The following is a 15,082-nucleotide window of genomic DNA, read 5'->3' as shown; positions in this document are numbered from 1 at the left end:
TGAAAGTTTTATTTCAAAAGTAAGCAAAATTTTACACTCTCAAAAACCACTAAACATTTATATGTATTCCGGATTTTTTTTTCATGCCATACCTGGTTTGGGTTTGGTGGATTTTCATTCCAATTATTCCCAAAGTGTTTCTTTGCAAGTGGTTGAAAGGGTTCATGTATGACTGATGGCCGGATACGATATAACCAAGATCTCTTATTTCCTTCTCTTGGAGCTGTTTTAACAATACGATGGTGGGTCAATAATTAGTGGGAAGAGATTACAAGATATCTGAGAATGTAAAATATTTTGAAATTCCTGCTGAGTATAGAGTGAACATAAACACTTAAAATACTGTTAGAATTTTATTGCAATTTTATCTACATAAGATGGTTTTATCACAACTATTATTTATTAGGATTTTATTTTAACTGTTTGGGTATCAGAATTAAATATCAATAAAAACAAAAAAAGCTACAAACAACACTCTATTTGTCCCGTTCTTGTCAAATTAGATCTGGAAATATGTAAATGGCTATATATATATATGAATTATGTTTTTTGTTCTTAAACTCTAATACCATGACCAGTCCAATATATTTGTAAAAGCAACCCACAAATCAATAAAACTACTACTACTGCTACTATAAGAGTGATTCACAAATGAAAAAAACTGCTACTACTACTATCACCACTACTACTACATCATTTGTATGTTAATTAGAAACATTAGCCAAGATTATGAAGTTGATGTAAGTCAGTCTACAGGTTAATAATACAAACATAATAATGGCAGTACTTGTAATCTCTCAGGTCATATCTGAGCTGTCCACTACTCTCCATCTACGTATCTTATAAGTTCTCCCCCACAAAATGTTTGCATTCTATTAATATCTTTAGTGATTTTCCAGCTTTGGCATTTAATGTGTAAAGGTAAAAACAAATCAAGTAGAAAAAGCACTGAATCTTTGAAAGGTATATAAATAAGACTGAGAACTGTGCTAGCTTTGTGATGAATCCTTTTTTATGATAAAGCACACATATGCACACATGTGCACATGTAATCCCTTCCCTCCCCTCCACCCTCCTCATGCACACAGGAGTGGGGAGTGGCACCACAAGATTTGACCGTCCCCATCCAATTTCTCATCATTATTAAAATATCATCTGTACATTTGTAAAACATCTTCTTAATTGTTGCAGGACTGTCACCTCTGGAAGAAAGAATGGTGTTGAAAGTATCAGATTTAAGGTCCTCTTGAGCAGAATAAGTGCTGATAGTTGTCAACCCAACATATTAAAACAGTGTTTTGGGTTGTCAGGCGAAATGAAGATGTAAACTGGGCACTGGGATGTACCTTGATGAATTGTTAGCAGAATGCAACCTTCAAAAGGTGAAAACCTGGCTAGCGTAATGGGGCATATTTTTAACCCATCCAGTTGTCTAAACTAACAAACAATTAACTATTGAGTAACAATCTCTGACTTTAAATGCTACTCAGTTCAAAATCAAAGTGATTGTTATTTCAATATTTTATGTTTAGAGGGGCAAGAAGCCTGAATCGCATGAACAGTGCTTTCAAAATCCCTACCATGATCAAATTTTTTATAATGTAACTTCATTACTACATAAATCTACTAAATATTTTAAGCAGAAGTGTATGAGATACCTGTAAATGCAGAGCCAGATAACTGTTCTGCATACAGTCCATAAGGACACTTCTGAGGACTGTTTTGCCCATGTGGCAGGGCTCCTGGACACCTTGGATCTTCAGAGGTGAATTCACTGCCAAAGCCAGTTAAGTACTGTAACAGTTGACAGTATTACATTTACGGTGGAAACAATATCATATGTTTTTGAGACCATAAAGCATACATCATATACATTGCATAAACATTTACACGTTGACTGCCATGTCCAAAATAAGTAAACTGCTCCCAGAAGCCATGTCAAGCAGTTCATACAATCTTATTCATCATCTAATTTGTAGTCAGTTTTTTCTTGGTGGGAAAATGGAGCCTGCAAGTTATCTTAAAATTGGTGTACAGAGTAGAAAATGCAGCTAAGACACCAACAATGAGGTAACTCATGATCAACACTCAGTCAACAGCTTGTGCATTTCAAGCATGTTTGACAGTATGATCAATGTAAGGACATGCTGCATCATTAGTTGTTCACTGACATTTATTATTATCTGTGTTCAATTTTCCCCATTAAGTAGCTAGTAAGAAGAGGAAACTAAGTGATGCAGAACTTGAACAGCAAGCCGACATGAACGAATCGAATCAGACATGTTTATGGATAATTCTCTGATTATGGAAGTCTCTACAAACCATCTTCAAGTGAGCATTCAAGTGAGGATTCAAATGCAGAAAACAGTGAAGATCAGTAAGTTGTTCCAATAGCACGCACTATGAATTAAAGTGATGAGTGGAGTGACATATCAGGATCCACAAGTATTTGTGTTAAGTGAGGATGTAGGATTGAAATTAGACTCACAAAATTTTGGCATAAATGCACTTTTTCATTTTTTTTCTTTTTCTTTTTTTTCTGAAGAGTTGCTAATGTTATTACATCAGCAAGCAAATCTAAATGTGAGCGAGGAAGCAGGAAAATGTGGGAGGAGATGATTCAGCCAGGCTCCTGAGATGGAGGGGTACAAATGTTGTGGAAATGAAAGTATTTCTGGGAATGTTGTTGCAAGTGGGACCTAGGTGTTTTCCATTGACAGAACATAGCTGGAGTACAAGTCTTTTTTACAGTGTCACATCCTGGATATCTTTTATGAGCAGAAACAGATTCCAGCTGTTATTGAGACATCAACACTTCTCAGACACCTCATTGCAATCCAATGACTGATTCTACAAAATTAGACCAGAGTTGGACCATTTCAGTAGCATCATGAGCAATAATTATGATCCAGACAAGAATCTCTGCATTGACAGGTCAATGACTTTGTGGCACAGCCATCTGTTTCTCAGGCAGTATATCAAGAACAAGAAACACAAATATGATGTGAAACTTTATCAGTTCTGTGAATCTAATGGTGTGATTGTCAAAATAAAAATCTGCTGTGGCAAGTCACAGGATCGATGATGCATCTGAAGTTCATTTACACCTGATGGAGGTTTTCTTGAACAAAGGATATGTGTTTCATATGGGCAATTTTTATAATTTTCTATCACTTACAAAACTGTTGTTCCCTTACAAAAGCTACATGTGTGGAACATTACATAATGACAGAAAGGAAGGCCCAAAATCATTAGTTACTATGGAACAGAAGAAAGGTCAGGTGGTATGGAAGAGAAATGATAAGGCTGTCGTTTACAAATTGAAGGACAGAAAGGAAGTCCTGACCATTTCTAATAGCCACTGTGCCAAAATGTTGGAAGTTCACAGCTGGAACAGCAAAGTTGCCTTGAAACAAAAGATAGTCAAAGACTACAACAGTGGCATGGCAGGTGTTGATCAGTCAGATCAAATGCTGTAGTATTATTCAGTATTGTGAAAAACTACTGGATGGCCAAAATAGCTTGCTCTAAATGTAATGAAAATTTTTCTCCAGAGGGCCCATTGTTTTTATAATGAAACAACTGAATGTCGTATCAAGTCTCTAGCTTTTAGAGAAAAATTTATTTATGCATTGACAGGAGATAAGATACCAGACATCCACAAGAAAATCAGGATGGATGACAGCTTGCATTATTTAGAGGAAATACTCACCACTGAGAAACAAGTGTGGCCATCAAAGCCATGCAGAGTGTGCAGGCAACAAAAGAAATGCCATGAATCACAGTACTTTTGTCCCAGTTGTTAAGAAAAATTGGCGCTTTGCCTGGAAGAATGGTTCAAGATATATCATAAAAAACCTTATTTTCATTGCCATTAGCTTCATAAGGTATTCATTTTGCAGCTACAGCTATTAAATTTTGTATGTGCTTTGCTGTTAGTTTATTCCAAGTGTTATAATAAAAATTCTGTTCCACAGTGCCCTGATGCTTTCCTACACCTGTCCCTGATGCTGAAGGCCTGTTAGATTGCACATATTTGCTACACATGTTTTTGTATCTGACTTTATTCAGACACCAATTTCCTATGAGCTTAACTCTTAGGGGATGCCAGTGGCCAGGTTGTCAGGCAAGTGATAACTCATAGTTGGGAGCCAGTGCGTTAAATTAATGAAATAATAATGCATGTAGTATACCTTGGACAATTAACTTGTATTTAAAGGAATTATGGTGGCACTTCAAAAGTTGATTTGTATGCTAACGTCTTTTTAGGTCTCAGATTTGTAGTTTCTTATTTGTTTATTTGTATGGCCAGGCAACTTTAAATCTGTATTTTCCTCCTGCTTCCTTTTTCTTTATTTTGACTGTTCCTTTTTTTATTTTATAGTTACAGGAGCCAAAGTTACACTTGTATCAAAATGTTTCCTGAATGCCAGTTTATTCAACAACTTCTGTGGAAAATGCAACATTGGGAACAAACATGTTACTAAAATGAACTTTATACTACAGATTAAGTACAGCACAATACCAGTGTGATCAGGATTTCAGAAGTATACTTTAATTTTAGCCTCAAGTGTTATATATGATATGAAGCTTACACGCTGAAATCATTGCCCTGAAATATTGTCGTGGTTGTAACGGGACATCCTCCTCTAGCATTACCTTTCCTCAACAGTAGTTGTTGATACCAGTATTATTTTTTGAATTTTGGACAGGTCAGTATTATCTCAGCTGCTTTCCTGAAACCATTTGTATTATTTTGTACACAGTATGTTATATTTAAAGCTAAAATTTATGGAAAGGAATTACTTTATAAAATATTTTAGTCTTGATGTTATACTTGATAAGTACTAGTACTAAATGTACAGTCTCGAGATTATTTTTTTAGAAACATTTGAAATTACAAATTGTTGGCACACTTGAGATTTCTGTTCTTAATTACACAATTCTGTGCTGTTTACTATTATTATTATTATTTTTGATTATTCCTATTTAAAGAGAGCATTTGTACTTGAATTCCTTTATGATGATTGTTTATGTTTTTTTTTCATTGTACTGTTTACTATATTCATTTATGGATTCATTTATGGAATAATAGTCGAAATTAAAATGTAATGGCAACTAGTTCAAATTCATTTGTTAAGAAAAATTGTAAACCTTTGGCATCATTTCCACAGAGTATGGAAGTCGTAAGCATGCCTTTGACATAAACGGACATAGTTTTGTATTTCTGTGTGAACAATGTAATTTCAGCTTTGTTAATGTGAAAAATCAAAATGCTGTATGATATACTAAAATTTGAGATAATTAATTTATGTAAAAAAATTACTGCAACAACAATCTTCAGATTTATTTCGTTCAAACAAACCATGTGGATGTGATGTGAGATTTTTAGCTTCAGGAATCAGGCCCCTAGACAAGAAGAACTGGAGCCATCTCAACATGAAAAGCTAAGTAAATTAGAAAGTCTATGATTAATTGACTAATAATGAAATTTAGTATGTTGCAGAAATTATTATATTTCTTTGATTTTTGAAATATATGTATGAATTAATTTTCAATGACATGTAACAAAACTGAAGGCTACCCAGCAAAGGATCTTTATACCAACAGTGATGATGTACTACCAATAATGATAGACCATATTGAATGAAAGTGAAGAGAACCTTACAACTACAACCAGGAGCATCAAAAAGGAAAGATAAGTACAAATTATTTGTGAAGTTGATTTGTTTGTGGACTTGTGTGCTTGTCAACAAAATGAACAGGGATGAAAACAAAAGCGAGGTAGAAATGAAAGCTGCAAGATCCAGTCATGACATGTCTGAGCCGAGTAAAATCTTAGTCAGTAAAGAAACAGTAAATACTGATGTTCTGCACTTAATTTTGGCAAAAGTAGCGGAAATAAAGATGGATAACAATAACAAATTTAGTGCAGTCAATGATCAGTTAACTCAAATGAGAACAGACAATGATTGTAAATTTACTTCACTACAAAGACAAAGGGTACAAGATCGGATAGGTCAACATAGTAATCAAATTTCAGAGTTAAAAAATGGGTTGTCAGAGGAGTTAAAAAAGTGTGAATGAAGAAACTGATGTTTCAGAAAATAATTTATTGTTTTAGGAAATGAGCTTATAGTTGAGTCAGCAAAACATTCAAAGAATTTTGATGACATCAGAGTTGAACAGGAGGCTGTAGTGCAAAAACTGTGTGAATTGGGAGCTACCAACCAACAAAATGTCGCCCACCCAACAAAATGTCGCCAATTTAAACCAAAAAATTTTAAATATGCGAACTAATGTGACTGTTTTAGATCAAAAAATTTCAGCAGTTCAGAAAAGTTGTATTAACAAAAATACTCCTATCAAAAGTTTTCCATCAGATAATTTACTTCCAGTGGATTTTCTGCACCACTGTGGAGATTGGTTTGTGTCAGGCATCTAAGACAATCAAAAAATTAAATTTGTTAAAATATTTCTAGAAGGTGAAGCTCTGTAATTAGTATATTTAATTTTAAGTCAGTGAGAAAAATATCAAAGATTTGAGAAAATTTTTTAAAATAAACTTTGGTTGGAAGCAGAAGAGGGGAGAATCAAAAGCGAATTTTTGAATGGTCCTAATTATAGGAATAGGCACAGCACTTTGAAAGAGTTTTGTGAGAACCAACATTAGCAAATCTTGACAAACCATTTTATGAAATGGCCTTGATTGATGCACTTAAAAGAACATTACCAGAAATATTGCAGTGGGATTTGATACCCGGACCTGACAATTGTCTTGAACAATTTTTACTATGTGTTGACAGGCTGGATAGGGCAATAGAAAGAAGAAGTACCATAATAATGGTAATGATAGACGTCACAATGGGAGTCATCACAGAAACAAAGATAATGGTAACTTCCACCAGGATCAAAGTGTCAATAGAGCAAGAAATTCTGAACAGTAGCAGGATAGGAATGATGGGAATAACCAAGAGCTTTTTAACAGAAGAAATAGTCACAGAAATAACTACTCAGGAAACAGCAGTTTACCTCAATGAAGCTCAACAGTTTTGGCGTGAGGAAACATAACAAGCACAGGACCCTTATACTTGCAATTGTACAGTGATAACATTGTTGATGATATGGCACGGGTACCTGAAACTGAAGAGAAGGAATATCAGATTTCTCATTTATGTTTTGATCAAAAATTTTGGGATACCATGTTTGATTATGGTGATGTAAGTGCTAATCACAAACCAGAATGTGAGAGTAGTGAGAATGTTGATGTAATATGTACTAATGATTTCTTCTCTTGGGCACAAAACAGTGTTGTTGATGTATGTAAATCAAGTAATGAATGTATTGGATCTGAACTAGGTGGTACTTTTGCTGTAGATGTGAATGAGAGCTGTGAAGTAACTGAGGTTTGTAAGTCTGAGACTGGTGACTTATTGCAAATGAGTGTAGGTGAGGTAAGTGGCTTTGATGGAGATGAGACCTGTATTGTTCATTGATCTTGTGGATGAAGTAATTTTGGAGGAATTTGCTGATGATGAGTATTAGGTAATGTGGAGTTTAAGAATATGAAGTTTCAAAGTTATATGTAAATCATGTTGACAATACAGGTAAGGTAAGTGATGTATGTGATGAAAGTGAGGGTCATGGAATACCAGTCCAGTTAAAACAGTTTTTCATAGAAGTCTTGCAGAGTAATGATCCAAACAATAAAAGTGAGGTATTTGTGAGCCTGGAGAATAATGATGAAAACTTTTTGAACTTTTTTTGGGAGCTGATTGATGATAACTTAGATAAAGGTGTATTCTGGAATAAGTTACCTGTGGTTAGTAGAATTTGTATCCAAATTGGTTGAATGAAGCATAAGAGGATCTAAGCAGGAAGTGTAATTTTGACAGTAACATGTTTTGTGAACCTTCTGAAACAAGTGATGTTAGTTGTGCCATGGAATCTATTAATTGTGTTCAGTCTTTACCTGACAACGTGGATAATCAAAGTAATGATATAATACCTGTAAAGTTCATATAATACCTTGGCTAGACTATGTGGGTGGAGCATTTGATGAAATTGAAAGTGATATTTTGCATGATGTGTCAGACAACAGAGAGAATGATACATATTTTGGATGGTCTTACATAAAAATTAAGACTAATCAGTGGGATGGGAACCGTTTGATTGATACAGGTACCCCAATTTGTGATATACCTGAACATTTCAGAGACAAGCTCAAGTATAATAAGAATTTTGTCGAAAGGCCCACTGTTGATGTAAAAATAAGAGGAACAACAGGTGAACAAGGCAAATTTGTAAAATCTCAGGTACTTTTAACTTTTAGTATAGGAGACAAGACCTTTGAACATGGATGCTTAATGATCCCTAGCCTGGAAGTAAATATAATTCTCAGTATGGATTGGATAGTGACAGTTGAGGCTTCTTTTGGATGGAGTGCTAAAGAATTGTTTAATTTGGAACCTAAAAGTAACATGTATGTGAAAACTAATTTCTTTATTTTAAACTGTGGGAAAAGTTGTAACTATTTCCAAAACATTGTGAACCAAGGTGAGTACCAGACGTTGTGTGACAATATAAATTTTGATGAGACTGAGGATCAGAATTTTGGAAGTATAGTAGATTCTAAAATGAGGGAAGCTTAAAACTCTTAATGACCAACAAAAGGAATTACCTAGGAATTTGTTATTGGAGTTAAGAAATGTGTTCAGTGGCAGACCAGGGAAAATGAAAGTCTATCAGTGCATGCTTTATCTTAGAGATTGTCAACCTTTTAGAGAAGGAAAGATGTAGAGAAAGAAATTCAGAAAATGGAAATGTGGGGAGTAATTGAGAGAAGTAGGACTGCTATAATAATCCTTTGGTTGTGGTAAGTAAGAGGAATGGTGGAGTGAGAATTGTTTTGGACTCTAGACATCTTAGTAAGTTTCTTATTAGAGAGAATGACTATCCTGAGAAAGTGGATGAGCTGTTACACAAATTTGATTACATGGAATTAATGAGTAGTGGACTTGATCTCTGGATTTCACCAGATTCCACTTGAAATTAATTCTGTAAAGTACTGGTATACAGCATTTTTATATGGAGGTAAGTGTTTTCAATACTGTGTGGTGCCATTTGGGCTAAATGTATCTGTTTTTGAATTTGTAAGAGCTCTGGATTCTGTCTTGGGAAGTGAAGTGACTTCAAAATATTGTGTATGTTGAAAACATTTTGGTCACTGTAAAGATTTTAGAACAACATTAGGATTTGTCAAGAGATTTGTTTTCAAAATTGGAATCAGGAGGTATGACTTTGAAAATAGGTAAGTGTAAATTTGATGTGGAAGAAGTAAAATTTTTAGGGCATGTTATATCTGAAAGAGAAATTGCAAATGATAAAGAGAAACTTGATTCTATAAATAATTTTCCTGCTCCTTACAACAAAAAACAGCTTAAATCATTTTTGGATTAACAGGGTTCTATAGAAAATTTTGTAGTAGCCAAGCTTTGAATGCTTTATGCCTGTGTGAACTTTTGAAGAAGAATTCTGTTTGGGATTGGAATTTGGAATGTCAGGATGCTTTCAAGGAGATCATAGGACAGTTGTGTCCAAGTCAGATATTGCTCAGACTGGATTTGTCTCTTCCTTTTTGTATTATGACAGACAGTAGTAATGTTGGTTTGGGTGCTGATTTATTTCAGGTGGTTGAAGTTGAAGGTGTTATTGAACATAGATCTCTTGCATTTTCTAGTAGAGTATTGCAGAAGCATCAAAAGACATACAATGTAACTGAGGAAGAACTTTTGGCTGTACATTGGGCATTCAATAAGTTTAAAAATTATTTACTAGCTCACAAAGGCATCATCTATACTGATCACAGAGCATTATACTATCTGCAGAAGAGTAAGCTGTACCATAACAAAATTACTTATTGGTTCTTGTTTTTATACAGTTCAATTATGAAATCAGATACATTAGGGGCTCAGACAATGTTGTTGCTGATGCTTTGTCTACGCTACCTTTAGGGCGTGACTCTTCAAATAACTATGGAGAAGGGAGAAAGAATTTAAAATTATGTACTTGAGAGGCATGAAAGAGGAAAAAGAGATCTTGAAAATTTGCAAAGACATCCGCAGGTATAAAAATCATGATCGAAATCGGAAATAGGTTAAGACCATGTTGGGTACGAAAGGAGGAGAAAAGACTTAACAATATTACAAGGTACACAAGGGTATTTTATTCAGGGGGTATAAGACTGACTCAGATGACTGGAAACAATAATGGTCGGAGCAATGTATTGATACTTTAATTCCTTATACACATGAGAGTTTTGGTCACTGTTGATCAACCAAATGTATACAAAAGATTCAGGAAAACATCTTTTATAACATAGGAAGGAGAGTCAAGAAGAAGAATGCTGGTTGTGACAGATGTCAAATAGTGAAGGAAAGTAACCAAACAAGCAGAGGTCAATTGCAAAACATACTGCCTAATAGTAACCTAGACCTCATGTCTGTGGATCTCTATGGACTTTTTCTAAGTCTAAGAATGGATTCTGTTATGTTTTTGTGGTGATTGATGCATTTTTGTAGTTCATAAAGCTGTTTCCTCTTAAAAAAGTTACCAATAAGCAAATCTTTCTAAGTTTCTAAATACATATTTTCATCAGACATGAAGAGGAACAAATAGCATTAAGAATAAATGATACATTGGTGACAGATGTGTATAGTGTTGCAGAACTTTTTAACAAACATTTTATAACTGTTACTGAAAAGATGGGGTTGTCAGGTTCGGTAGATGCTGCTATGGATTACCTTAGACCAGACATTTCAAGTAACTTCCATAATATGAATTTGACCCTCACTACCCCAACAGAAATAATGTCCATCATAAAATCTTTAAAATCAAAAACATCTAGTGGGTATGATGAAATATCAACAAAGTTAATTAAAGAATGTGATTCTGAGCTAAGTAACATATTAAGCTATCTATGTAACCAGTCGTTTATTAGTGGAATATTTCCTGAATGGCTGAAATATGGTGAAGTTAAGCCACCGTTTAAGAAGGGAGATAAAGAAATAGCATCAAATTTCCGTCCAATTTCACTGTTGCCAGCATTCTCAAAAATTTTCGAAAAAGTAATGTACAGTCATCTTTATAACCATCTTATCTCAAATAACATACTGTCAAAGTCACAGTTTGGATTTCTAAAAGGTTCTGATATTGAGAAGGCTATCTACACTTACAGTGAGAATGTGCTTAATTCATTAGACAAAAAATTGCAGGCAACTGGTATATTCTATGATCTGTCAAAGGCATTTGACTGTGTAAATAACAATATCCTTTTAAGTAAACTAGAATATTATAGTGTAACAGGAAACGCTGCAAAATGGTTCAAATCTTATATCTCTGGCAGGAAACAAAGGGTGTTATTAGGAAAGAGACATGTATCAAGCTATCAGGCATCATCTAACTGGGAACTAATTACATGTGGGGTCCCACAAGGTTCCATTTTGGGGCCCTTACTTTTTCTTGTGTATATCAATGACCTTTCATCAGTAACATTACCAGTTGCCAAGTTTGTTTTGTTTGCCGATGATACAAACATTGCAATAAATAGCAAATCAAGTGTAGTCTTAGAAAGATCATCCAATAAAATATTTGTGGACATTAATCACTGGTTCCTAGCCAATTCTTTGTCACTAAACTTTGAAAAAACACACTACATGCAGTTCAGAACTTGTAAGGGGTGTCCCAAGAGTATATGTCTAACATACGATGACAAGAAGATAGAAGAAGTGGACAGTGTTAAATTCTTGGGATTACAGCTTGATAATAAATTCAACTGGGAGGAGCACACCACAGAACTGCTGAAGCCGAAATCTCTGTTTGCAATGCGAATTTTGTCAGACATAGGGGATATAAAAATGAAAAAGCTGGCATACCATGCTTACTTTCATTCCATAACGTCATATGGGATTATTTTTTGGGGTAATTCATCAAGCCAAGCTAAAGTTTTCTGGGCACAAAAACGTGCAGTGAGAGTTATATGTGGTGTGAACTCAAGAACATCCTGCAGAAGCCTGTTTAGGGAACTAGGGATACTAACTACTGCTTCCCAATATATTTATTCCTTAATGAAATTTGTCATTAAAAATATATCACTTTTTCAAATGAACAGCTCAATTCATGGAATCAATACTAGAAATAAGAATAATCTTCACAAGGATTTAAAGTCACTTAGTCTTGTACAAAAAGGTGTGCATTATTCAGGAACACACATTTTCAATAACTTGCCAGCAGCCATAAAAAGCTTAACAACCAATGAAATTCAGTTTAAGAGAAGCCTAAAGGATTTATTGGTGGCCAACTCCTTCTACTCCATTGATGAATTTCTTAGTAAAACCAACTGATTTGTATATAAGTACAACATAACTTCTGCACAATTTCAGTGCAGTAATGTGTTCATTGAAAATTTGTGTGTGTGTGTGTGTGTGTTAGTATAATCTAACTTCTGCACCATTTCAGTGCAGTAATGTGTTCATTGTAAATAAGTATTACTGTAGATGTATTACCTTATAAATAAATAAAAAACTTTTTTATTTTAAATTCAGTGCATTAGTATTTGTAAAATGACTCTTAGTGTTCATTAAAAAATGACGATTCATTCCACTTGGGACCTGTGGAATGGTACATTAGCCTATTTGTTTTAGTTGTAAATATTTGTCATGTATTGTTGTTTTTCTGGCATGTTCCACATCCTGGAGGACCTCCTCACTACGGATCAATTGGAATGAAAGTAAATCTAATCTAATCTAATCAGATGGGTACTCCTAAAACAATTTTATCTGACAATGGTTCTCAGTTTACATCACAAGCTTGGAAAGACTTGGCTGATCATGCAAAAGTAAGGCATATTCTAACCTCTATGTACCATCTGTCGAGTAAGCCTGCAGAAAGATATATGAGAGAAATTAGAAGATGGTTGAGAACATATTTTAACAATAATTATACCAGTTGGATGTATTACATCACTGATTTTGAGGATATTATGAAGAGCTTACAACATTCTTCAGCAGGTTTTTCATCATTTGAAGTCATGTTTAGTCACAGACCAGCTAACTGTATTTCTGAGAATGTCACCGCAAGAGAGAGAGAAGTGTGTGTCAGGGAGATGATGGAAAAGCAGGGGGATAGGAGAAAGCAGAGACATGACGATAAAGGCAGATTTTCTAAGTTTGATGTAGGAGATCTTGTGTTGGTGAAAGCCACAGAGAAATCTAAAGTGTTGACATCTGAGATAAATAAATTATTCGATATTTATATAGGACCAGTGGCAGATTTACATATAGGCCCACAAGGCATCGACCTAGGGGCGGCACCTTAAGGGGGGCAGCAGTTTTTGCTCTGTACTCGTCTTAACCTTTTACGTTTTAAAATAGCTGCACTTACAAATGCCAAAAATTTTTAATATTGTCGCAGAAGAAGCTGAGTAGCACAGTCACTGTGGTGTAGTGGTTATGCTACTAAACTGTTTCATGGAGGGTCCTTAGTTCAAAACTCACCTGAACTGTAAAATTTTAATTTCTATATGCAATTTGAGTACATTCTAGAAGTATCCACAATTGTCAAGAATCATTGTACTGGAATATTCTGTAACTGTATATATACTGTATGTGTCCTGGCTGGAGGCAGTTCAGTCCACACTCTTGTATGTGCAAGTGCTGAATAAACATTCCTTAAGTGAAGTTAGTGTTCGTCATTCATCTAATTACACATTCTTCTACGTGACATTATTCTGGGGGAGGCCCTAGGTAGTGGGACTTGTGATAGTGGACATCACTGACGATACAGTGGCTTCCATCAGGCCATGACAGAGCCTCCATTTACGTGATGAGAAACCCAAGTTCGAGCCATATTCAACAGATCGCAATCTATTGGAGACAGAAGAAGAAGAGGACATTACGATGACAGCAGCTGTGTGCCGCCGCATGAGGCATCCTTCCGGGTTCTCTGGTGATGATGGCCAAGATCTAAACAAGTGGCTGAAGGTATATGAGCTTATAGCCAAATTTAACAAATGGGTTGACACCATGTGTTTGGCTAACGTATTCTTCTACTTGGAGGGCACTGCCACGCAATGGTATGAGAACAACGAGAAGGAGTTCACAAGCTGGGAAGTATTCCAGACGGAACTCTGCAAGTATTTCAGTGACACATAACGACAGAAGTGCAAGGCTGAAGATAAATTAAAGTGCAGGGCACAGCGTCCAGGAGAAACTATAGCATCTTGGAGCTGCGTAAAATAGTGGATCCTAGAATGAGGGAGGAAGATAAAGTTGCACATCTCATGAAGGGTGTTGCTGAGGACATGTATCAAGCCCTACTCCTGAAGGAGGTTTCGACAGCAGATGACTTCATAAAATGGTGCCAGTATATCGAGACAATGCATCAAAAAAGATGTACACACAAGAAATTTGACCGGCTTCCAAAATGCCTTATCAATGTCTGTGATGGAGGAAGAAACTGCTTTCACAAGTGTTCTTCGTCAGATAGTGAACAGGAAGTTCAGAAGGCACTTAGATTGCATGGCAAGCAAAAAACCGAGACGCTTCAAGAGGTCATAAGGGAGGAAATGGAACAGACATTGAACCCAGTCTCTCGTCCTTCATTTCCCTTTAACTCTTTATAAGATAGTATTCGATATATTGCCCACCTACCATAAGTGGGAAACAGTGTACATTTTCAATAGAAAAATGACCCTTAAAGATGCATCAGGTGTTGCTAAATGGATGGTGTACTCTCAAGCAACCACTTTTCGTTTGCTGAGGTTGGTAGAACATTCTTATTGAAATGGTGGTTGGGCTAGGCGACCACTGTCCACGTGAGGAATATCTTTGGTGGCATTTTGTGTGTACGAGAGAAAATCTAATGTGAGTATTTGTTAAAATATAAGGTATGTATGACATTTATTGAATTAATAGTTATGTGTAAGGATGATTTCTATAATAATTTAAATGAAATCATAGAGGATATCAGGAAAACCAGGGAGATTATTATTGCAGGGGATTTTAACAGTAGAACTGGAAGTAAA

General features: G+C 35.2%; 1 protein-coding gene across 1 annotated transcript in view; it reads right to left on the bottom strand.

Annotated features, from left to right (window-relative positions):
* LOC126236731 (homogentisate 1,2-dioxygenase) overlaps positions 1-15,082 on the bottom strand; it is a 118,576-nt gene that overhangs the window by 67,637 nt on the left and 35,857 nt on the right. The window contains exons 2-3 of the mRNA XM_049946260.1: positions 1,659-1,794; positions 93-223 (exon numbers count right to left, since the gene is read on the bottom strand). Of these exons, the coding sequence (XP_049802217.1) occupies positions 93-223; positions 1,659-1,794 (267 nt within the window). The remainder of the gene's footprint in view (positions 1-92; positions 224-1,658; positions 1,795-15,082) is intronic.

The sequence above is a fragment of the Schistocerca nitens genome, chromosome 2, assembly GCF_023898315.1.
Source record: "Schistocerca nitens isolate TAMUIC-IGC-003100 chromosome 2, iqSchNite1.1, whole genome shotgun sequence".
NCBI classification, from domain to species: Eukaryota; Metazoa; Arthropoda; class Insecta; order Orthoptera; family Acrididae; genus Schistocerca; species Schistocerca nitens.
This window is presented reverse-complemented; position numbering and strand designations above follow the sequence as displayed.